Source organism: Danio rerio, chromosome 20, assembly GCF_049306965.1.
Source record: "Danio rerio strain Tuebingen ecotype United States chromosome 20, GRCz12tu, whole genome shotgun sequence".
NCBI classification, from domain to species: Eukaryota; Metazoa; Chordata; class Actinopteri; order Cypriniformes; family Danionidae; genus Danio; species Danio rerio.
In genome coordinates, this window is record NC_133195.1 from 49,746,546 (window position 1) to 49,771,562 (window position 25,017).

A 25,017-nucleotide genomic window follows, 5' to 3' on the forward strand; every position below is an offset into this window, starting at 1 on the left:
ACTAGTGGGAGTGCCATAACCTCAATCAGATGTCAATCCACCTTGTACCTCTGCCATTTACCCAGACTACACCTCTAACTTTGTATTGCGCCAATCAACTTACACTACACCTGCAGGATATTACAGTTTTTTCCAATTGTTTACACACATTTTCTGTAAGCAGGTCTCATATTGTCAGAACTCTACACACAAATCACAAAACACACACACATTGGGCAAAACTCTTCAATTCTTCTGCAAAATGAAACTCTACGTTCAAAACGATGTGATTTCTTCTCAAAATGGTATTTTGTTTTCAAATGAAACACACAAGCCATCACATCAATAGACATTTATAAGAACAGTTGAACACTGATGTGCTGAATGTAAAACACTCTGACCATTCATCATAATGACTTACTGTCAGTCTTTTTTGTTCAGTGTTACACTTACTACAGACAGACAGTACATAGGCCTACAGAATTGCTTTGTAAAATATTTCAGAATATTGTTTTATACAAAACACACAAATACCAAATATATTTTACTGTATTTTCCCCACAAATACAGTTTACACAGTGTTCGTCCTAACCAACACAAAGTTGTAGATAACGTTGTCTACATGTACCATCAACAGAAGTATTTACAGAATACAGTTACAGTAAAAAACAAACAAAAAAATTAAAACAGCTATACTGCATCCTCTTTTCTGTTTTGGTCTGGCCAAGCAGCGGGGGAAATGTCACCTTGCATGGCGAATCCAGCCATGAAATGCATCAACTGCTATTGCTTGGAAAAGGGGTATACGTGTGTGTGGATTTCAGTCATACACTTTCCATCTCCAGACAGAAAAACAATTCCTCAATAGGTTTGAGGAATGGAGAATATGGAGGGAGATAAACCACTAAAAATTGTGGGCGGGCAGAGAACCAGTTATGATCCAGATGAGCTCTGATTTCTAAATTGAAATTCTGTGCGACAAGTGTTTACTCATGTGATGAGTTATATGTAAAGTAAAGCAACTGACTATACAATTTTGAATGACAGTGTGTTCCTTGTGAAAACAAAAGATTTTCTGCATGAAAATTGTGTAAAATGCAGAGAATTGTGTGTAGTGTTTTGAAAAAAGATTGTTGTAAACCTGCAATTTGAGTGTAAAGCAGGAATTGTGCTTGTAGTTTAGCAGAATTGGTTCAGGGGGTTGGTGCATCAGTTACATGTTGTAGAAATTGTGTCTGAAGTACAAGTAATTGTGTGTAAACAATTGGAAAAAACTGTAATGACTCACATATATGTACCACACTCACACATATTAAGTGCTCAGTGTTGTTCTCCTGTTGTGGATATTTCTAGTGTTTCCTGTGTTGTTCGTTTTGACTTCTGCATTGTTCCTTGTTTTATGTTTGTTTTCTGCCCTGACCTTTTGCCTGTTTTACGGATTACCCCTTTGACCATTGCCTGTTTAACTGTTTGTCTATTAAAGCTTTGACTGTCCTGACATATTTACAAATGAACAGCTTACAAGGCACTTGCAAAAATGGTACCTGGGTCCCATCACCTTCCTCAAGTCGATGCAATCTTACTGGACAGTCAGGTGAGTTTTTTTTTAAATAGAAACATCCACATGTACACATAAGCGCACACAATTTATTGGAACAATGTCTTGGTTAATTTCTGCATATCATGGTTTGACTGCACTAATAGACTTTTGGTTTGTGGCAGAAATATATTGCTTTTTTGCCAGCCAACATTAAATAATGGTGAAATGTGCACCATTTATGGACAAATGGTAAATCTTTCATTCAGTTAAATTCACCTTTATTTCTATAGCGCTTTTGCTTGTAGATTGTTTCAAAGCAGCTTCAAATGGAATATTATAGTGAGTTGAAACAGTGTCAGTCCAGTTTTCAGAGTTTAAGTCCAGTTCAGTTTAGTTGAGTTCAGTGTGGTTTAATATTCAATACTGAGAGTCCAAACACTGAAGAACAAATCCATTGATGCACAGCTTTATGGGTCCCGAACCATGCAAGCCAGTGGCGACAGCGGCGAGGAAAAACCGTCCCCAATTTGCGAAAATGAAGAATTAAAAAACCTAGAGAGAAAGAAACCAGACTCAGTTGGGCATGACCATTTCTCCTTTAGGCCAAACGTCTTGTGCAGTTCTGCAGTCTATGCGCTGAAGGCTGGAGAACCCTGGCTGTCATCAAAGACTCATCTGTCCCTGGAGACAATAAGATCACTAAAGCTGTGTCCCAAATCGCATACTTATGCACTATTCTACGCCATTTTGTAGTATAAATAGTGTAAGTAGTGTGTTCACACTGAAAACTCTAAAAATAATAATTGCACTTTAATTACCCGGATGATGCACTCATTCAGCCGCTAAAATGAAGTGTGTAATGATGGACACTTCACGCACTCAACGACCGCAGGTTTGCTTACGTAGCGGAAAGGGCGGAGCTATCGGACACACATGTTGAATAACTTTATTTATTTTGGATGGTGAAAGCAAAATTCTCCTACGAGAGTGATTATAGCGCCTCCCGATGGTGAATGCGGCAATACTCACAGCAGGTATTATCTGATAATTCGGTCGTTTATTTCACTGATTTGGCAACCGTCAAACGTCATCAGGGAAACGGTTTGAATTTCCGCTTAGTAAAAACACATTAGTGTGCCATTTGGGACAACACTACATACATATACTATTATGTTGAGTGTGTAAGTGCATAAGTACATAGTGGATGAGTGCATAGTGTATAGTGTGCCATTTGGGATGCAGCTTAAGATCGAGTAAAACTAATAGCGAGATGCACCCTTGATAAGCAGCTAAGAGTAAATCATTGATTATTTTTACTAATGCAGTTTCTGTACTGTTCTGTAAGTTTCAGTGTAAGGAGGTGATATGATCATATTTTCTAGACCTGGTAAGAACTCTGGCAGCTGCATTTTGTACTGATTGAAGTTTGTTAATAGAGGATGCTGGGCAGCCAGCAAACAGAGCGTTACAGTAATCCAGCCTAGAAGTCATAAAAGCATGGACTAGCTTTTCTGCATCTGAGATGGATAGCATACTTCCTAACTTAGTGGTATTTATCAGATAAAAGAAGGCAGTTTTTGTGACATGGCTGTCTTTTATGACACCCAGATCTTTTATAGTAGAGCTAACGCTAACTGTATCCCTCTAATTGCAGGTTAAGTTGTAAGATCTGCTGTGTACATGATTTAGGCACAATAAGTAATAATTCTGTTTTGTTTAAGAGAAGTCAGTTGTTGGTCATCCAGTCTTTAACATCTCTAATACACTCAGCTAGCTTAGACAGTTCAGACATTTCATCAGGTTTAGCTGAAATATATAATTGAGGATCATCTGCATAGCAGTGAAAGCTGATCCCATGTCTTCTAATAATGTCACCCAGGGGTAGCATGTATATTGTAAACAGCAAATGGCCTAAAACTGATCCTTGAGGCACCCCATACTTTACTGGACTGGCTTGTGAAAACTGTTCATTAATATTTACAAACTGGTAACGGTCAGTTAAGTATGACTTAAACCATTGTAGAGCTAGTCCCTGGACACCTGTAGAATTTAAGAGATTTACAAGGATATTGTGGTCGATGGTGTCAAATGCGGCACTAAGATCGAGTAAAACTAATACCGAGATGCACCCTTGGTCAGCAGCTAAGAGTAAATCATTGGTTATTTTCACTAATGCAGTTTCTGTACTGTTCTGTAAGTTGCTGGGGTCCAGTTGTGGTTTCTTAATGATAGGCCTAATAACAGCTAGCTTGAAGGGATTCGGTACATGGCCTAAAGATAAAGAAGAGTTGATAACATTAAGAAGAGGTTCTTCTATAACAGGTAGCAATTCTTTCAGCATTTTTGATGGAATTGAGTCCAACATACACGTAGCTGGTTTAAAACTGTTCTGTGATTTTTAGGCACATAGGTTATTATGATTCAGTGTAATGTTTACTGGATCTGAAGTATAAGGTGGTACAGAAAGTTTAACATCTTCTATTTTTCTATCTAAAGCCTTCTATTTTATCACAAAAAAAAATTCATGAAGTCATCATTACTAATTTGCGGTTGTTCCAAAGATGACCAATTATTTGTTAATTTAGCGATGGTGTTAAATAAAAATCTAGGATTGTTTTGATTATTTTCTATCAGTTTGCAGAGGTGCTCAGCCCTGGCAGATTTAAGAGCCCTCCTATAGCTGGACATACTGTCTTTGTACGCAATTCTAAAGACCTCTAAATTAGTTTTTTTCCATTTACGTTCCAGGGCACGGGTTGCTGTTTTGAGATAACGAGTATGACTGTTATACCATGGTGTAGTTTTATTCTCTCTAGCCTTTTTTTAATTTTAAGGGTGCCACAGTATTTAGTGTGCTAGTAAAGACAACATACTGCTGGTTTCTACATCAAGGTCAACTGCGTTTGCGGGTGCATTTCGTAATTGAAAAATATCAGGTATATATATATCGGTGGAGATCTGCTAATTTCAGGTAGACACAGCTTATATAGTAAGAGGTAGTGGTCTGTAATATCATCACTTTGTGGTATAATATCTACATCAATGACCTCAATTCCATAAGACAGAATGAGATCTAATGTATGCTTTAAGCGATGGGTTGGACAAACAACGTTTTGCTTTATCCCAAGTGAATGTAGTAAATCCATAAACACAAGCTCTAATGTATCGTTAGTGTTATCTACTGTATGTGGATGTTAAAGTTTCCTACATATAATGTTTTATCAGTTTCACTAGTAAGTCAGAAATAAAATCAGAAAACTCTTAGAAAATTGACATAGTGTCCTGGGGGTCTATATATGGTGATTAAAGTGAAAGATAACAGGTTTTTGCATAATATCCGGAAGCATAACATTAAGCGCTAATACTTCATGCAACTCCACCACCACGACCAGTTTGACGAGCTAAATGCTTATATAAGAATCCTGGAGGAGTTGCTTTATTTAAACTGATATAGTAATTTTGTTTCAGCCAAGCTTCAGTGAGACAGATGGCTTGTGTTGTCTCTCTGTGTCATGCGCTCTCCCGTCTATTGTCTAGTCCCACCCTCCTTGTTAACTCATTATTAGTTTGTCATGTTCACCTGTTTGTGTCAATTTACTTTTGCTTTAAAATGCCCTCATGTTTTGAGTCCTGTGCCAGTTCGTTGTCTACACTCCCCATGTTCCTGCTCCAGTCTTGCCTTGTTCTTGTTGTGCCAAGTTTGTTAGTGTTAAAGTTATGTTTTTCCCCCTCTGGGTGGTTTTTGTTGTTCTTTTATTTTATTTCTATTATCAATAAATTATCCTGCATTTGCACTTGAGTCCTCGCTCCCTCATCCTTCCTGAAACCCTGACAATGACGTTAATATTTGGTTGATTGTAGGTTGTATTAGAAAGTGGGGTACAACGTCAATCTGACGTTATGTTGACGTCTTGTGTCTGATGGGTGTTTAATTTCAGTCAACATAAAGTAAACATTCGTCATCTTCACATCAGTGACATGCATCTAAACAGTCTCTGGGTCAATGGGTGTAAAGATTGTGGACATCTTCTTGGATACTTGTGATGCTTACAAATTATAAATCGCCCATGTTTTAATGTAGTTCATTATGATGCGATTCACCTTCTATGTGCGATTTGATTGGAATTCCCATAGACAAGAAAAAATAAAGTAGTGACTGCCGGTTGAAGGAAAGTTGTGGAATCAAAGTACCGATACTGCTCGAAAAATTTAGTCAAGGGAAATTAAATACACATTTTTATAACTAGTAAATTACAATTGCTGAGAAAAAACTACTCAATTACAGTCATTTGAGTATTTGTAATTTGTTACTTTACACCACTGGCAATAAACAACAGTATTTAAACTAAATACAGTAATCAATTTATAATTCACTGCTTATTCATGTTAGTAAATATCTTAATCAACAGTAACTAATGAAACGTTATTGTAAAGTCTTACTGCTTTTTGTTTCATTCAGAAAAGAACTCAAGCATATGTGTTTTTCCAATTGATGGAAGTTCAACCTCTGAAAATGCAACAATATTCAGAAGTGGTGAGTTGGAAAGTTTTTGGGGTGAGAAACTACTGCTTTAAGCAACAAAACCTGGGAATTTACTTTAAAAAAACATGTTTTCTAACCTGTTGTTTTGCAGATTTGGGAGTTTCTTTTCCAAGAAAAGACACAGCATATACCGACCAATACCAACTCAACATAAGCAGATCAGTTCTACCCACAATTGTCTGTTTAATTGGAAAGGACTGCAGAAATGTGACCTGGGCAAACTGGATTACTGGAAACAGTAAATGAAATGATAATTTATTTTACTTATCATTTTACTGAAAAGCAGTATTTGTATGTTCCTTTTTAAAATGAAGAGGGTACATGATTTTAGGTAACAGAAACCTTCTCAAATTAAACCATTGTCTTCAAAAGCTTGTTTCTGTTCTCTTTGTTAAAGATTGTAGTTGGACTAAACAGACCACTACTTCTTTCAACAACAACAGTGAGTACTAACCCAAAAATGTATAAATATTATATCAGATTAAAAGATGTGTTAGTAAGTGGACTGATTTACTGTTAGAAAGACAGTGATAAATGTGGCATTCACTGTGTTATTTGCTTTTTTCATATGCTGTATATTATTTGTAATATTGTTCTTTTTGTGTATGTTAGCATGTAATGTGACCTGTCTGAATACCAAAAAGGCATGTGAAACAGCATCATACAATCCCAGCTGTAGCGGTAAGAAAGTATAATATGCCTACTTTTAGCATTATTCACTTTCAGAACTTTACACAAATGCTCCATATTGCTTTTAATTATTTATTTTTATATTTTTCACAGATGATAATTCAAATAATGTTAGCAATAAAATGAACACATTTGAAATCAATGGAGGCAGTGCAGCTTGTATTAAGTGTGGAAATCCTTTTCAGCCTGCGCAAACAATCACTTTACCTGCAGAAATAACAGAAAAATTTAATCAAAATGATACTAAAACAGTGATTGATGCTGGGGCAGCTGCGTAAGTACTTTTTTAAATGTACATATTTTGAATCTAATAAGGTTTAGATGAATAATATATACATTTTTAACTTCAATAAATGGAAAAATGTAATCTTCATTTTAACATTTATTGCCCTCTTCTGTTAGTTTCTAATCCTGCACCTAATATTTTAATTGAGAGATGCACATTAGAAAATATTTATTATATACCCATGTCCTGCATACATCTGTGAATAGTGGTTTTTGAAGCACTGACTCCAGCTGCAGTCTACTCTTTGTGAATCTCCCCCACCTTTTTGAAAGGGTTTTGTTTCACAGTTCTCTCCAGGGTGCGGTTATCCCTATTGATTGTACAATTTTTTACCACATCTTTTTCCTTCCTTTCGCCTCTCCATTAATGTGCTTGGATACAGAGCTCTGTGAACAGCCAGCCTCTTTTGCAATGACCTTTTGTGTCTTAAGCTACAGAACTAGACTGAGAGACCATTTAAAGGCCTTTGCAGGTGTTTTGAGTTCATTGGCTGATTAGAGTGTGACACCAGGTGTCGTCAATACTGAATTTTTTTCCACATTTTTCCACATTTGGTACAGCCTCATTCCAAAATGGATAAAATTAATTTATTTCCTCGAAATTCTAAACACGATACCCCATAATAACAATGTGAATTTTTTTTTAATTGTTGCAAATTTATTAAAAATAAAAAAGCTGAAAATCTGATGTACAGAAGTATTCAAGGCCTTTGCTCAACACTTTGCTGATGAACCTATGGCAGCGATTACAGCCTCAAGTCTTTTTGAATATGATGCTTGGCACAACTGTCTTTGGCCATTTTTGCCTATTCCTCTTTGCAGTACCTCTCAAGCTCTTGTCAGGTTGGATGGAAAATGACGATGTACAGCCATTTTCAGATCTCTCTAGAGATGTTCAATAGGATTTAGGTCTGGGCTCTGGCTGGGCCCCTTAAGGACATTTACCGAGTTGTTGTGAAGCCACTACATTGATATTTTGGTGGTGTGATTTAAGTCATTGTCCTGCTGGAAGATGAACCGTCGCCCCAGTCTGAGGTCAAGAGCACTCTGAAGCAGCTTTTCATTCAGGATGTCTCTGTACATTGCTGCATTCATCTTTCCCTCTATCCTAAATAGTCTACCAGTTCCTGCTGCTGAAAAACAGCCCCACAGCATGACCACCATGCTCCACTGTAGGGATGGTATTAGCTTGGTGATAAGTGGTGCCTGTTTTTTTCCAAACGTAACGCCTGCCATTCACTCCAAAGAGTTCAATTTTAGTTCCATCAGACCAGATAGTTTTGTTTCTTATGGTCTGAGAGTCCTTCAGATGCCTTTTGGCAAATTCCAGGTGGGGTGTGGCTTTTGTCTGGCCACACTACCATACAGACCTGATTGGTGGATTGCTGCACAGATGGTTGTCTTTCTGTAAGGTTCACCTCTCTCCACAGAAGAACGCTGGAGCTCAGACAGAGTGGCCATCGGGTTATTGATCACCTCCCCGATTAAGGCCCTTCTCCCATGATCACTCAGCTTAGATGGCTGGCCAGCTCTAGGAATAGTCCTGATGGTTCCAAACATCTTCCACTCACTGATGATGGAGCCCCCTGTGCTCATTGGAACTTACAGAGCAGCAGGCATTTTTCCGTAACCTTCCCCAGCCTTGTACCTCGAGACAATCCTGTCTCAGAGGTCTACAGACAGTTCCTTTGTCTCCATGCTTGGTTTTTGCTTTGACATGCACTGTCAACCCTGGGACCTTATATAGACAGGTGAATGCCTTTTCAAATTAGTCCAATCAACTGAATTTATCACAGGTGAACTCCAATTAAGATGTTGAAATATCTGAAGAATGAACAGTGGAAACAGAATGGACCTGAGCTCAATTTATAGCTTTACGGCAAAGGCTGTCAAAACTTCTGTACATGTGATTTTTTCAGATTTTTTATTTAGTGAATTTTCTACCAGTTGCTAAAAATCCATCCTTTCCCCCTTCTAATTTAGATCTGACGTTTACTAATTGGAGGAAATTAGGATTATGTTGTATTCGTGACCTGGATTTTGAGGGTAAATTTGCTTCCTTTGCACAATTTGCAAACAAAGTTCAAATTACATAACAATAATTTCTTTAGATATCTACAGGTTAGAGATTACATTTAAAAATTCATGCCAGATTTCGATACACAGCCACAATCTATGCTTGTTGGATGTTGCACTATATCCCCATATAAAAATTAATTTATCTCTAATATTTATAACAAATTACAAACAATACCCCCCCCCCCCCCCCCCCCCCCCTCATCCAAGAAATATAAGGATAGCTGGGAGAAGGACATGGGTACCCATATTCCTGATGACATCTGGGAAGAATCTTTGGAACACATACATTCCTGCTCCTATAATATGAGACATCGTCTTATACAATTCAAAATTATACATAGGCTTCACTTTTTAAAAATAAAGATCCACAACATTTTCCCAAACGCTTTATCAAATTGTAATAAATGTCAGTCCCTTAATGCAACACTTTTCCATGCTTTTTTTCTTGCCCGAAGGTCACAAGCTACTGGTCTGATGTATTTCATGTACTGTCAAGAATTTTTAAGACTACACTGTTACCTGAACCATTGTTGATTATTCTTGGCACATCAGAGTTATTTAGAAAATTTACTTCAGCTCAACAGCTGTTCATTTCCTACTCTCTTATTACTGCTAAAAAAATACTTTTGATGTCATGGAAAGGACCAACGATACCTACTGACAAAATGTGGCTTCGAGATCTCTCCAATACTTTACATCTAGAAAAAATTAGATATCTGTTGAAGGAAAATCTCTCAGGTTTTTATAATATTTGGCAACCCTTCATAGACTTCTTACAATCAGTATGTGTAAAATGTGTTTTATATATATATATAAACTCTTATTGTACTACTTGCTACAAAATTGTATTCTACTTCCACATTGTTTGTCTTTTCTGCTTTGTTTTGTATGTATATTTACACAAAAATATTTGAGCCTTTTTTATATTGTTGACTGAAATTGTATAATATATATATGCTCAATAAAAAAAAGTAAATTTGCAACAATTTCAAAAACTCTTTTTCACATTGTCATAATGGGGTATTGGGTGTAGAATTTTAAGGAAATAAATCAATTTAATTCATTTTGGAATAAGACTGTAACATAAAAAATGTGGAAAAAGTGAAGCCCTATCAATACTTTCCGGATGCACTTTAAAGTTACACAACATAACCTGAGAATTATTTGTAACATCTGAAGTAAATTATTTTTGTGTACTATAAAAAGCCTGCTCTCAAATAAATCAGTTTCTTTTTAAACATGTTAAATAAGATAAAAAAAATTAATGATTTTGTATTTCGTTCAGTTCGGCCATGAAAGATCTCTCCAGCATGCTGTCTTACATGGGAAATTTGACTGTAGCATCTGTATCCATGGGTAGCGTTAAAGGTATTTTGAAGAAAATTCAAAGCGAGTCTGAAGTCACGGAAACCGCTTTCATTTACTCTCCAGCAACTGGCGTCAGAGTAAGTGAACAGACCACATATGCACTTTGATTCTGTCAATTAAATAATATTTAATTTAGTGTTGTGTTGACAAAATATGTTTGTATCTCAGCATGTAAATCACCTTATGTTTACAGCTTATAGATGATCCTACCGTACTGAAGAACTATCCAAATGCTTTAATTGTACCAAAGGAAGCAGCACAGCAAGCCCTCAACCAGAGCTCAAATGCTTTTCTGGGGGTGTTTAGATTTCCTAACATGTCAAAGGTATGATTAAGCTTGTCACTTTCAGTGGCTTTATGCACGATAGCAAAAGTTTAAATCTGTTTAGTGCTAGCTCAAGTGCATTACATAGGCTATTATTTAAAAAAGAAAAAGATAAATGAATCCTTCTGTCTCCCAATTCTGACTTTTTCGCAGTTGCAAGATTTAAAAAAATTACTAAAAAACAACTATTTAATCACACAAAATTCTGAGTCATTGTGAGCTTCATTTTGAGTTGATTGTTTAACACTTCCAAAGGTAGATGAAAATCCCCCGTATTTGGTTTATTTTGTTCTGTAAAGGCTGATATGTATTCTAACTATACCATTCTGATCATTTCGGGCAACACAACGAGTACATTTATATGGACACCATTAATCTGATTTTAATATGATTAAGACAATACTCTGATTAAGAGTTTACCATGTAAACAACAATTTATTCATTCAGTCATTTTCTTTTTGGCTTAAACCCTTTAATAATCCGGGGTCACCACAGCGGAATGAACCACCTACTTAACCACCACATGTTTTACGCAGCCAAGGCTTAAACTAGCGACCTTCTTGCTGTGAGGCAGCGGCACTACCCACTGCTTCGCTATGTAAACAGCGATTTTTGATGTAATTTTTTTATTGAGGAATGCACATTAGAGATTATTTATTATATACCCATGTCTTGCATACAACTGTGAATGCTAGTTTTTGAAGCACTGACTCCAGCTGCAGTCCACTCTTTGTGAATCTCCCCCACCTTTTTGAATGGGTTTTGTTTCACAGTTTTCTCCAGGGTACGGTTATCCCTATTGATTGTACACTTTTATTCTACCACATCTTTTCCTTCCCTTCGCCTCTTGAGTATGCCGATTGTAGACATATTATTGCAGTGCAGTACAGACATGTAAACACCACAATCAAACTATTACCGTCATGTAGCATTTTTGCCGCGTTTTTCAATAAGATATTTCATACACAAATGGCTGTGTATTATCTGCACCTATCTAGTCAGTGAAGGACCACAGACACACACACCGCAAAATGCCAAAGTTTTTTTGTCCCATTCAGCATGCGGTATCAAACTCCATTAAAGCACCACTCCTCCACCAGTCCCTAATTCGTACTCGCATACAATACCTCAGTTTGTCACGAGGGGCATGAATGAAATGTTTCTGAATGAAAGTGAAAGTGTAGAATTGTCGAAAAATTTAAAATTAAACAAACAAAATTACATGAAACTCCAGAGAAAATGTGTATAGTGCGGTGACGCAATGGCATTAATCGATCTATGAGCTATAACATGTAAAATGGGATCTGCTTTAAAGTAATGGTTCATTCATTAATGTTAATGAATGTATTTACTAACATGAACAAACTATTAGTAATACATATATTACGGTATTTGATCATGTCTGTTAATGCTAGTTAATGTTATGTAAGTTTAATAAGGTTAGTTCATATTTACTTAGTGCATTAACTAATGTTAACAAGCTCAAATTTGGATTTTAATAATGCATTCGTAAATGTTGAACTATGATTAATTATTGCTTTACAAGATTATTCATACTTGGTTAATGTTAATAAATACATTAGAATAATAGTCCATTAGTTAATATTAGTTAAATTGTTATCAATCTTTCTTCACCTCATGGAATATCAGGGATTTTTTTTTTGTCTCTTTTATCTCATGGAATCTTTCCTATACTGTTTTAACTAAAGTTTCCTGAAATTGAAGAAAAGGGTTGAAGTTATGTAATTTCAAATAAAATCTGGCCAAAATTAAATTTGTTTTGAGTTCTGCATTGTGAATTGAAGCAGCTCACCAAAGCAAACGTTTTGGGCAGTTTGTTTAGGCTTCTAAACACCTTCGAGCTACTATTGGTTTCTTAATCAGTGAGTGAGTTCTTAACATGCATCCCCCCCACACCTCCCCAATTTGTTTCTCATTCTCAGATCAGTTAGTAGAACAACATCTAAAACAACATTTGCAACTTGAATTCTCTGTAGAGACGAGAAGCAAAGCTAGTACAGATGTGTCCGTACATGTACGAACCCTATAAAGATTTTAAAGACTCAAAGGGGCTTACATACTAAATTAAAAGTAAAAATATGATGCTGTCTTGTAGATTAGTCTGTTTGTCAGATGTTTATGAAGTTGTTCTTCTCTCTCGGCTGTGATTGTTGTATTTAGGGTACATGGGAGCAGCATAACCTATGCATGACACATTTACAACCCCACCTACTGCAGCGCAAGGGTTGTCATTTGAAGTATGCTGGGTCCTTAAGGCTAACATGCTCGGATAATATTAATTTTAAGAGCTTTGACTGTAAAATGATCACTTTATATACTAGGTGTCAAAATATAAATGCAGAAATCTAATTGTAAAGTTTGTAAAACTACTATTATCTATCAAACATAAGAGAGGGAACACTTCACAGCTAGAAAGTTTTAAAAATCTGAGGTAAATTTTTCATTCTGTTCTCAATCTGTCTCATTGTTCTTATGCATACTATATTCAAACTAACACCATTGTAATATCATTATTTTACCATATTATTTTAATATTATATTATCCCATGAAAATATATATTATGCCGTAAAAGTTTTCCTTTTTCTTGTCCTTGAAAATATATTTTAGACATCACTTATGCTCATTTATTTAATCAGACTTATGAAAATGCATTTTAATACCATGTTTCTAAATACAAGCTAAATTTCAGTGTAATCAGAAAAAAAAGTTAATTCAGTTTCTTTTCTGCTTTAAGGATGCAAACAATAGTGATGTTTTGAACAATGAAGTTTACGCAATCGAAATGGGGACAAAAATAAAAAATCTGAGTAACACCATCAATTTGAGCTTCAACATGAGTCAGGTAAGCAGAAATGTGGGACAAATATACAGAATTATTTGCCCTCCTTTGATTTTTTTTTCTTTTTTTTTAATATGTCCCAAATGATGTGTAACAGAGCAAGGAAATTTTCACAGTATGTCTGACAATGTATGTTTCACAGTATGTTTTTTCTTCTGGTGAAAGTCTTGGTTTTATTTTGACCAGAATAGAAGCAGTTGTAAAATTTTTGAAAACCATTTTAATGACAAAATTATTAGCCCCTTTCAGCTATTTTTTTCTCGACAGTCTACAGAACAAATCATCATTATACAACTTGCCTAATTACCCTAACCTGCCTAGTTAATCTAATTAACCTAGTTAAACCTTTAAATGTCACTTTAAGCTGTATAGAAGTGTCTTGAAAAATATCTAGTCATATATTATTTACTGTCATCATGACAAAGATAAAATTAATCAGTTATTAGAAATGAGTTATTAAAACTATTATGTTTATAAATGTGTTGAGGGAATCTTCTCCCCATTAAACAGAGGTTGGGGAAAAAATAAACGGGGGGTCTAATAATTCAGGGGGTCTAATAATTCAGGGGGTCTAATAATTCAGGGGGGCTAATAATTCAGGGGGTCTAATAATTCAGGGGGTCTAATAATTCAGGGGGGCTAATAATTCAGGGGGGCTAATAATTCAGGGGGTCTAATAATTCAGGGGGGCTAATAATTCTGACTTCTAAATGAGCCAAAATCTCATTTGATGAAATTCTGATGTATTTTTTCACAGAGCACGTCGGGAACTCCTACATGTTACTCATGGGATGGAAATGGTCTGTAAATCTTTTTGTGTATTTAGATATTTGTAAAGCTGGAGTTTGAAGTAAAGGGAAGATGTTTATGAAATATAGTGCTTTACTGAAAGCATTCAGACAATCATTTCTGTAATGCTCATACATAAAAACTGATAAAAACTTGAAAATTTGCAGTTTTTTTTATTTACTGTCTATAGTTGGATGTTTGAGTAAATTTTTTTTGTTAATTCTGCAAACTACAGATAAGATTTCTACAAACTTTAAATAAAATGCTAAACATTTTTTTTAGGAAAAAGGGTGTATTTAAACATGTTTCCATTTACTTTTAGATAACACAATACAGTGTACATTGTTTCACAGCACTAATATTGAGAAAACTTAACGTCTGAAACGTCCTAATTTTGATTCTTAATTTTTTGTTATACTTCAACATTGAATTTGTACTCTAGCAAGAAGAAACGAGTCTGAAGTTTAATAGATAGTTTAAAGGCACTAGACAACAGGGATTTCTAATAATACAATAAAAGTAATGGAATGGAATGCTTTTTATTGTCACTGTACACATATACAATGCACATTATATACATATGCGATGAGAAGTGCATCTCACTACTCACTACTAAACATGAAACTCTATCCTTACTGTACAGACCACACTAAACAACGAGTTACAGTAGAAATAACTGTAGACTATAAACAGTAATGCAAAAGAGGTGAGGTAGGATAAAGTGAAGTAAACAGTTCTGAGGTAGAACGAGAGATACAGTTGAAGTCAGAATTATTAGCCCCCCTTTTTTATTTTTTCCCCCAATTTTTGTTTAGCGGAGAGATTTTTTTTCAACACATTTATAAACATAATGTTTTTAATAACTCATCTCTAATAACAGATTTATTTTATCTTTGCCATGATGACAGTAAATAATATTTGACTACATATTTTTCAAGACACTTCTATACAGTTTAAAGTGACATTTAAAGGCTTAACTAGGTTAGTTAGGTTAACTAGGCAGGTTAGGGTAATTCAAGACAATCTTTAAAAAAAATAGCTTAAGGGGGCCAATAACTTTGACCTTAAAATGGATTTTAAAAATTTAAAACTTCTTTTATTCTAGCCAAAATAAAGCAAATAAGACGTTCTTCAGAAGAAAAAATGTTATCAGACATACCGTGAAAATTTCCTTGCTCTGTTAAACATAATTTGGGAAATATATATAAAAAAAAAGAAAACAAAATAGAAAGGGGGACTAATAATTCTGACTTCAACTGTATGTACAAGATATAATATGTAAATGTAAGATGATAAATAAATAGTAGTGCAGAATAGGAGATGAGAATGGAGTAGAATGAGGTGAAGTAAACAGTTCTGAGGTTAAACGAGAGCGATATAGAAGATGTATACAATTAGATGTGTTATAATGAACATATCAATGAAAATTCATCTCTATTTCAGCTTAAAACTAATCCATCCCCCCTTTTTTCAGGGAGTAAGCCAGACTGGACAACTGAGGGGTGCAGAACTGTGGTTAACGGAAGTGGGATAACATGCAAATGTGAACACTTGACTTTCTTCGCTGTGCTTATGGTAGGTTCTTTATTTTTTTTTTTCTTCTGGAAGCTTTAAGGGATATTTGGAGCAAAATTCAGTGCTTATTTCAAAATGCATTCTTAGCCAAAGGTATAGCAAAAAGGTTGCAAAATTGCGAATTAAATGTATTTTTGAGCATGAAATCTACATTTGCTATTGTTACTTTCATATGTATGTAGTGGAGATAAACCAAGTACCTGCGCACTTCATTCTTTTAAAAAAAAAATTTCCCTCATAATATTTAGTCAAATACCATTACCCTCCCTCCCCCCTCCAAACGGCTTTTTTTTGGACACATGGAGTTCCTTTGGGACATGGGTATCAGTCTTTTAGGGTGGGGCTATCAGTTTTTTAGCGCAGGGCTATCAGTATTTTATGGCGGCGATATTAGTCATTTAGTGCAGAGCTATCAGTCATTTTGGGCGGAGCTATCAGTCTTGTACAGCAGGGCTTAGGGTGGGTATATCAGTCATTCAAGGTGGGAATATCACTCTTTAGGGGAGGGGCTATCAGTCTTTTGGAGAGGACCTATCAGTCATTTAGGGTGGGGCTATCAGTCATTTAAGGGGGGACTATCAGTCTTTAGGGGAGGGCTATCAGTTATTTAGATTGGGGCTATCAGTCTTTTGAAGAGGCCCTATCAGTCATTTAGGGTGGGGCTATCTGTATTTTACAGCAGGGCTATCAGTCTTTTGCAGAGGGGCTATCAGTCATTCAGGGTGGGGCTATCTGTATTTTACAGCAGGGCTATCAGTCTTTTAGAAAGGGGCTATCAGTCATTCAGGGTGGGGCTATCTGTCTTTCATAGCAGGGCTATCAATCTTTTGGAGAGGGGCTATCAGTCATTCAGGGTGGGGCTATCTGTCTTTCACAGCAGGGCTATCAGTCTTTTAGAGAGGGGCTATCAGTCATTCAGGGTGGGGCTATCTGTCTTTCACAGCAGGGCTATCAGTCTTTTGGAGAGGGGCTATCAGTCATTCAGGGTGGGGCTATCTGTATTTTACAGCAGGGCTATCAGTCTTTTAGAAAGGGGCTATCAGTCGTTTATGGTGGGGCTATCTTTACTTTAGGGTGGGGCTATCCGTCATTTAGGGTGGGGCTATCTGTATTTTACAGCAGGGCTATCAGTCTTTTGAGGAGGAGCTATTAGTCATTTAGGGTAAGACAATCCATCTTTTACGCAAGAATATCAGTCATTTAGGGTGGGGCTAACAATGTTTGGGGAGGGGCTATCAGTCATTTAAAGTGGGGCTAACAGTCTTTTGAAGAGGGGCAGTCATTTAGGGCCAGGCTATCAATATTTTGGAGAAGGATTATCAGGTATTTAGGGTGTGGCTGTCAGTCTTTTAGGAAGGGGCTATCAGTCATTTAGGGTGGGGCTATCAGTCTTTGGGGGAGGGGCTATCAATCATTTAGGGTGGGGCTAACTATCTTTTGGGAGGGGCTATCAGTCATTTAGAGTGGGGCTATTCGTCATTTACGGCAAGACTATCAGTCATTTAGAGTGAGATTATCAGTTATTTAGTGCGGAGCTATCCATCTTCTAGGGAGGAGTTATCGTTCACTTAACGATTTCAGTCATTTAGGGTAATGCTGTCGATTCTTTAGGGATGGGTAAACGAATATACGTTTCCGTCTGAAAAATTTAGTCATTGACTGGTTCTCGTCATCATCGAACATCTGACAGTAATTCGGGTGGACTCTAATCCTCCAGAACTGGCATTCAAATCTTCCTCCCTTTTGTTAGCAACGCCCATTGTCCAACAATCCAATCGGTTCCCAAGGATTTCAGAAATCATTTCAAGAGGATGTATATCACAAAAGGGGAAAAACGAACAATCGTAACTTGCGTTTCATACCAACTAATGAGAGTGAGTATCAATATATTAATATTAAAGATAACTTTTTGCTACCTTTTTGCTATATCTTTGGCTCAGAATGCATTTTGAAATACACTCTGAATTTTACTACAAACATTCCAGGGTTTAATGATGAAAATGCGATCCTGTGTTAAATGCTTTAGGACTAATAACATTTAAACAATAATTTTGCTGACATTTCTAATTGCACGTGTTACGCCCATCAATTAAAGTTGGGCAATAAATGTTTTGTTTAATTTTGCAACTAATAACGTATTAAAATTAGTATTCATTTTTCATTATACCCCTATACAGGATATAGGGGGCGATTTTAGATACAGCCATAGTGAACTTCGATGCTCCCTAGTTTTCACAGTGAATAGTGGAGACTCAAGGGAGCAAAAGTTTTAGTGCAGTGGAACAATTTTGTGATTGAGTGACCCCAACTGACTCCCTGTACAGCGCCCTTTCATTTTTTTATTTGTCACATACACAGTCATAAACATTACAGTAAGATATGCAGTAAAATGCTTATACTGTACAAGTACTCCGCGACCTAAAAAAGGATTATCAATTAGAAATAAATGATGGAACAATAAACAAAATAAATGTACAAAATAGGAACTTAGACAAAGTTATACAACTATAATACATGCAAATAAAGAAAACATTAGTTATAGATTCCACACTGTACAGTGAAAACAGCAACTGTTTTCAACAAAAAGTTCAGTTAGGTTCAGTTCAGTGTGGGTCAATTTTCACTGCTGAGAGTACAAACACTGAAGAGGAAATATATGGATGTGCAGCTCCACATGTCCCAAATCAAACAATTTTTCTCCAAGTAACTAAAAAATCTTAAATTAAGAAACATTTTCTAGACAAGCAACTCATATTGTTGTGTTTTACTAAATAATATGATTAACTGAGTTTTTTTCTTAAAACAAACAAAATAATTAGACAATGGGATCAGCAAAATAATCTTATTTTAGCTAACAAACAGAGGTCATGCTATGAGGTAGCTTGAACAATCAAGTACACTGTAAAACCAAAAAAGTTAAGGTAACTCAAAGTACCTTATTTGAAGAAACCGATTGCAACAAACCATTTAAGTTCAAAAATTAATCCAACTGAGTACTGTGAACTTAATCCATTTGAGTAAACAAAGCAATTTGAGCACAGTAAACCCCAATAAATGAAGAGAACTCAAACCAGCTGAGCACAGTAAAACCCAATAAGTTACGGCAACTCAAACCATTTGAGGAAACTGATTGCTACAAACCATTTGAGTTAAAAACTAATCTATATGAGGACTGTGAACTTACTCCATTTAAGTTGAAGTAATGAGGTTTTTGCTAACTCATTTTTTTCAACACTGAGTTCAAAACTCTTTTCAAATGAGTAGAATTAGCTTTCAGTTGAATTTAAGTTAACAGTAAATATAACAAAAATTTAATATAAAAACAAACAGCAGCTTAACTTAAAATACCCAGCAGGCATGTAAACAAAAATAAATAGATAAAAGTACCACAGTGTTTGCAAAGCCAGTGATGTGCTTTTAGGAACTGCACCCCTAACTCTTGCTGTTATCACAGTAGTAAGTTTCACAGAAGGAAATGTATGTTTTTCTTAATGAAAACTAAAATCTCTACCTTCTTAGGTTTGAGCCTGTTTCTGTTTTCATCAGGGACGTTTACAACGGCTCTTAAAAGTCTCATCAACTTTATAATAACTTTAGACCACAGACATAATCGCGGTTCCGCTTCAAACTGCTTTCGTGTTCTACCTTTGCTGGTATTTAACCAATAGCGCCTCTGCAACAAAGTGATGTCATGCCGCACGTTTTCCTGTTTCTGTGTGAAGTCAAGAAAGAGGTCTAACTCTGTGCCACTACATAATTATAGATGTGTTCAAAAATAAGGAGAATATATATATATATATATATATATATATATATATATATATATATATATATATATATATATATATATATATATTCTGATGGTCCCTTCGTTGTATTTAAGTTGCATTGCATCTCATTAGATTATAATTAGACTGTTAGGTTGGGGTTAGTGTAAGTTGACATGTACTTGCAAAATTTCTTATAGTCAGTTAAATGTCTGTTGAAGGAGCAGTATCAGCAGATATTAAGCAGACAGTCTACTAATACTAAAATGGACCATCAAAATAAAGTGGTACCAACACTTTTATCCAAAGCAGCTTGAAGGTATGCGCTTTAGCAGTACTTGCTTTTTTCTGGAAATCGAAACTATGGAATTTTTTGAACCACGCTGTTTACAAGCTCTGCTGTTTGAGCTTGTTTGTGAATATTCCCACACAGACCTGTATAACTGAATGCTGTTTTAATTCAGGCACCTCCAGATATAACCCTTCGAGAAAGTGACCTCACCGCTCTCACCTACATCACCTACATCGGCTGCGGCCTCTCCATGTTTTTTCTGGGGGTTGGACTCTTCATGCACTTCCTCATGAGGTGATGCGTGATAATTAAGATTTTTTATGTTTTATAAATAAGTGTCTTAATTATAACAAGTGATGATGATGATTTCTGAATGATCATATGACAGAAGATTGGATTAATGATGCTGGAAATTCAGCTTTTTATGACATTATAGAGAATATATAGAGAGTAAATGTAGTGAAACTATTCATTTTAATACAGTTTACATAAACTTCACAATAAAATGCTGTTTATATTGTTTACCTTTTGTACCTCTGATTAGAGCTGTGGCAATCCAGATACTGATTTCATAAATCAGTACTTAGTTAGATTGAACTTAGTTTTAAAGAGCAGATGATATTTTTATGCTTTACAAACAGCTGTAATCTGCTTGCATCCAATTCTTTACTAATAAAACTTGAACCTAAAATACTTAGCAGTACTTATCATCTGCTGTTTAAAACTAGCTTAGAGCTCTATGTGCTGTTCAAAACTTACCAAAAGCACATCTAATGTTAAAAATAAACTAGCCTGGAGCGCCATCTGCTGTTCAAAACTATTCTAGAGCTCCATCTGCTGTTCAAAACTAGCCTAGAGCGCCATCTGCTGTTCAAAACTATTCTAGAGCTCCATCTGCTGTTCAAAACTATTCTAGAGCTCCATCTGCTGTTCAAAACTATTCTAGAGCTCCATCTGCTGTTCAAAACTATTCTAGAGCGCCATCTGCTGTTCAAAACTATTCTAGAGCTCCATCTGCTGTTCAAAACTATTCTAGAGCGCCATCTGCTGTTCAAAACTAGCCTAGAGCGCCATCTGCTATTCAAAACTATTCTAGAGCTCCATCTGCTGTTCAAAACTATTCTAGAGCTCCATCTGCTGTTCAAAACTATTCTAGAGCTCCATCTGCTGTTCAAAACTATTCTAGAGCTCCATCTGCTGTTCAAAACTATTCTAGAGCGCCATCTGCTGTTCAAAACTATTCTAGAGCTCCATCTGCTGTTCAAAACTAGCCTAGAGCGCCATCTGCTATTCAAAACTATTCTAGAGCTCCATCTGCTGTTCAAAACTATTCTAGAGCTCCATCTGCTGTTCAAAACTATTCTAGAGCTCCATCTGCTGTTCAAAACTATTCTAGAGCTCCATCTGCTGTTCAAAACTATTCTAGAGCGCCATCTGCTGTTCAAAACTATTCTAGAGCTCCATCTGCTGTTCAAAACTAGCCTAGAGCGCCATCTGCTATTCAAAACTATTCTAGAGCTCCATCTGCTGTTCAAAACTATTCTAGAGCTCCATCTGCTGTTCAAAACTATTCTAGAGCTCCATCTGCTGTTCAAAACTAGCCTAGAGCGCCATCTGCTATTCAAAACTATTCTAGAGCTCCATCTGCTGTTCAAAACTATTCTAGAGCTCCATCTGCTGTTCAAAACTAGCCTAGAGCGCCATCTGCTGTTTAAAACTATTCTAGAGCTCCATCTGCTGTTCAAAACTAGCCTAGAGCGCCATCTGCTGTTCAAAACTATTCTAGAGCGTCATCTGCTGTTCAAAACTAACTAAATTTTGCATTTTTAATTTTCAGGAAAGCAAAGGCCACTAATTCAGTCCATGTACTGATTAATCTTTTCCTGGCACTGTTCATGCTCAATGTGGCCTTTCTGACCAATGAATATGTGGTACAAGCCCAAAACTCCATCTTATGCAGGGTCATGGCTGCATTCTTGCACTATTGCTTACTCTCTAGTTTCACCTGGTTTGCGGTGGAGGCTTTGCATCTCTGTCTGCAAATGACCAAAACAGCTACCCTCAAACATTACCTTCTCAAGATCACTGTGGCTGGATGGGGTGAGTTTAAAAAGCTCAAATGTACTTCCTGAGTTGCTCAGTTTTGACAAAAGTTGCATGAACTGAAATGGAGTTTTTTTTTACTTGAACTATATGGCATATACACTCACCGGCTACTTTATTAGGTACACCTTACTAGTACCGGGTTGGACACACTTTCGCATTTAGAACTGCCTTAATCCTTAGATTTAACAACATACTGGAAATATTCCTCAGAGATTTTGCTCCATACTGAAATACGCAGTTGCTGCAGATTTGTCGGCTGCACATCCATAATGCGAATCTCCCATTCCACCACATCCCAAAGGTGCTCTATTGGATTGAGCTCTGGTGACTGTGGAGGCCATTTGAGTACAGTGAACTAATCGCCATGTTCAAGAAACCAGTCTGAGATGATTGGTGCTTTATGACATGGTGCGTTATCCTGCTGGAAATAGCCATCAGAAGATGAGTACACTGTGCTCATAAAGGGATGGACATGGTCAGCAACAATACTCAGGTAGGCTGGGGCGTTGACACGATGCTCAATTGGCACTAATGGGCCCAAAGTGTGGCTAGAGCATATCCCCCACACCATTACACCACCAGCAGCAGCCTGAAACTTCAATACAAGGCAGGGTGGATCTATACTTTCATGTTGTTGATGCCAAATGCTGACCATCTGAATGTTGCAGTAGAAATCGAGACTCATCAGTCTAGGCAACGTTTTTCCAATCTAATTTGCCCAATGCCTGTGTGAATTGTAGCCTCAGTTTCCTGTTCTTAGCTGACAGGAGTGGCACACGGTGTGGTCTTCTGCTGCTGTAGACCATCTGCCTCAAGGTTGGACAAGTTGTGCATTCAGAAATGCCATGTTCATGTCACTTAAATAACCTTCTTTCCCCATTCTGATGCTCGGTTTGAACTTCAGCAGATCGTCTTGACCTAGTCTACATGCTTAAATCCATGTCATTGGCTGATTAGAAATTTGTTTTAACAAGCAGTAGGAGTACCTAATAAAGTGGCCGGTGAGTGTACAGTGCTCAGCATAAGTAGTATACCCTTTTTGAAAATGAATATTTTGATGCATTCCTCAGTGAATGTAGCCAACTTTTTGTGTATTTATTAAACGGTTATATTCATTAAAATAAGAGTTTGGTTACGGAACATCTTTAGGAATAGCTTTTCTTGATTTTTCTTGTTTCTAAAAAATTCATTTCATATTTTCCCCAACATATTAATTTAGTTGTACACATTTTCAGACTAATCTTTAGTTTATTTTCTTATATTAATTCCAGTTTGGGCTTTTAATCTAATATATATGCACATACATATTATCATAAAGCATCCCATAGAAAATATTCATTTAGGAAAATGTGAACTAGTTTGGTTTTCTGCTGATAGATTGAACCAGTTGATGTCTTGTAATTCTTTATATTTGATACTGTAACTCTCTCACTACTTATCGTCAATAGTTAATGTAAAAAAATAATTTAAAAGAGACATCTGTAAAGGGGTTTATCCATTTATGATGAGCACTGTACAAAACCACATTAAGTAATATGTGTGCAGATAAAACATCATCATTTCAGAATTACTAATACTATAATCGCATTGTCAATCATTTGTTTCAGCTCCTCCTGCTTTTGTTGTCAGTGTCATTTTCTCCTTGGGCAAATATGGTGAAGACAACATCATGACAGAAAGTAGGAACGTAACCATGTAAGTAGACACCAAATGTAATGTAATTCTTATTTTTATTTATTTTTTCATTCACATCAGAATAAAAAACACTTTCAAATGACAACTTTAAAACTAAAAGTCATACAATATAAGTATCAAGGTCAACGGATACAATCTTATTTGCATTCATAAACATTTATCTTTGATCAGATCCTGCCATGCAAATTTTGTTAAGGGTTACATATCAAAGATCAAAAATCTCTGGAGGGGGAATTTCAGATAAATATAAATAAAAGCACCACTGTAAAATGTAATTACTACATTTCTTCTCAACCACTCATATACTGGCATTTAATGAACTATTAGCTGAAATATTCTGTGGGGAACATCAAAAATTGATGGGGTTTTTTTCAGTCCCACTTTTATTCCACACCCAATCGCTCCTGCTATTTATTCACTCTTTGACAACATAAATATATCTATATTTGCATGCACTTTATAACTTTCCAGACTGTTTACAGCATATCACACAACACATAAATGCTATGAAAGCAACATAACAGTTGCACAAAACTACCAAACTGATTTGCTTTTCATTTCCTTCTGTCGGTAAAATAAATAGACTTTGCGGGCAGCAAAGAAGTCAGTCAAATTAGCAGTCAAATTCAGACACATTCTCATGTTTCACTAGGATATGCATGGCTATGAGTGTGACTTTATAAGGAATAGTTGAAACCATTGAATTATTAGACAATAGTATAATTGCCACTCCACTTTGCATCATGATTAAATCACCTCTATTTACGTTATTTTCTAATATTTCAACAGACTGCAGTCAATTATTACACTTTTATTGTGGTTACCACATACAAATAAATGTTTAGATGTTCAATTGTAAATATTTTCTCAGGTTTTCACACATGTGTGAAGGACTAGTTTTTGTTTTGATGTGATATTTGACTGATGTAGCTGTGAAATAACTGAAATCTTTCAGCGTGGTCATATGGAGTCAAAACCTGCCAGATCTACTTTAGCTGTGCATTCATCTGAAAATATCAGCGCACCCCAGAAAGTGACATTATTCTTTCACACACAAGAGGACATATTCACAATCATATCCCTTGATTTTTAGTCCTAAAACTCAGCTCATTATGCTTCTTAA

The 25,017-nt window shown here is 36.0% G+C and overlaps 1 protein-coding gene across 10 annotated transcripts in view; it reads left to right on the forward strand.

Moving 5' to 3' along the window:
- adgrg11 (adhesion G protein-coupled receptor G11) overlaps positions 1-25,017 on the forward strand; it is a 71,889-nt gene that overhangs the window by 39,932 nt on the left and 6,940 nt on the right. For 8 of the 10 annotated variants that reach the window (XM_073933679.1, XM_073933681.1, XM_073933684.1 and 5 more), the window contains 14 exons: positions 1,463-1,573; positions 5,979-6,053; positions 6,154-6,300; positions 6,460-6,504; positions 6,675-6,743; positions 6,846-7,026; positions 10,402-10,561; positions 10,678-10,809; positions 13,566-13,673; positions 14,428-14,470; positions 15,934-16,034; positions 20,266-20,387; positions 21,931-22,193; positions 23,807-23,894. In XM_073933679.1, the coding sequence (XP_073789780.1) occupies positions 1,463-1,573; positions 5,979-6,053; positions 6,154-6,300; positions 6,460-6,504; positions 6,675-6,743; positions 6,846-7,026; positions 10,402-10,561; positions 10,678-10,809; positions 13,566-13,673; positions 14,428-14,470; positions 15,934-16,034; positions 20,266-20,387; positions 21,931-22,193; positions 23,807-23,894 (1,645 nt within the window). The remainder of the gene's footprint in view (positions 1-1,462; positions 1,574-5,978; positions 6,054-6,153; positions 6,301-6,459; positions 6,505-6,674; positions 6,744-6,845; positions 7,027-10,401; positions 10,562-10,677; positions 10,810-13,565; positions 13,674-14,427; positions 14,471-15,933; positions 16,035-20,265; positions 20,388-21,930; positions 22,194-23,806; positions 23,895-25,017) is intronic. The other 2 variants (XR_012396095.1, XR_012396096.1) reach the window with 1 other exon arrangement.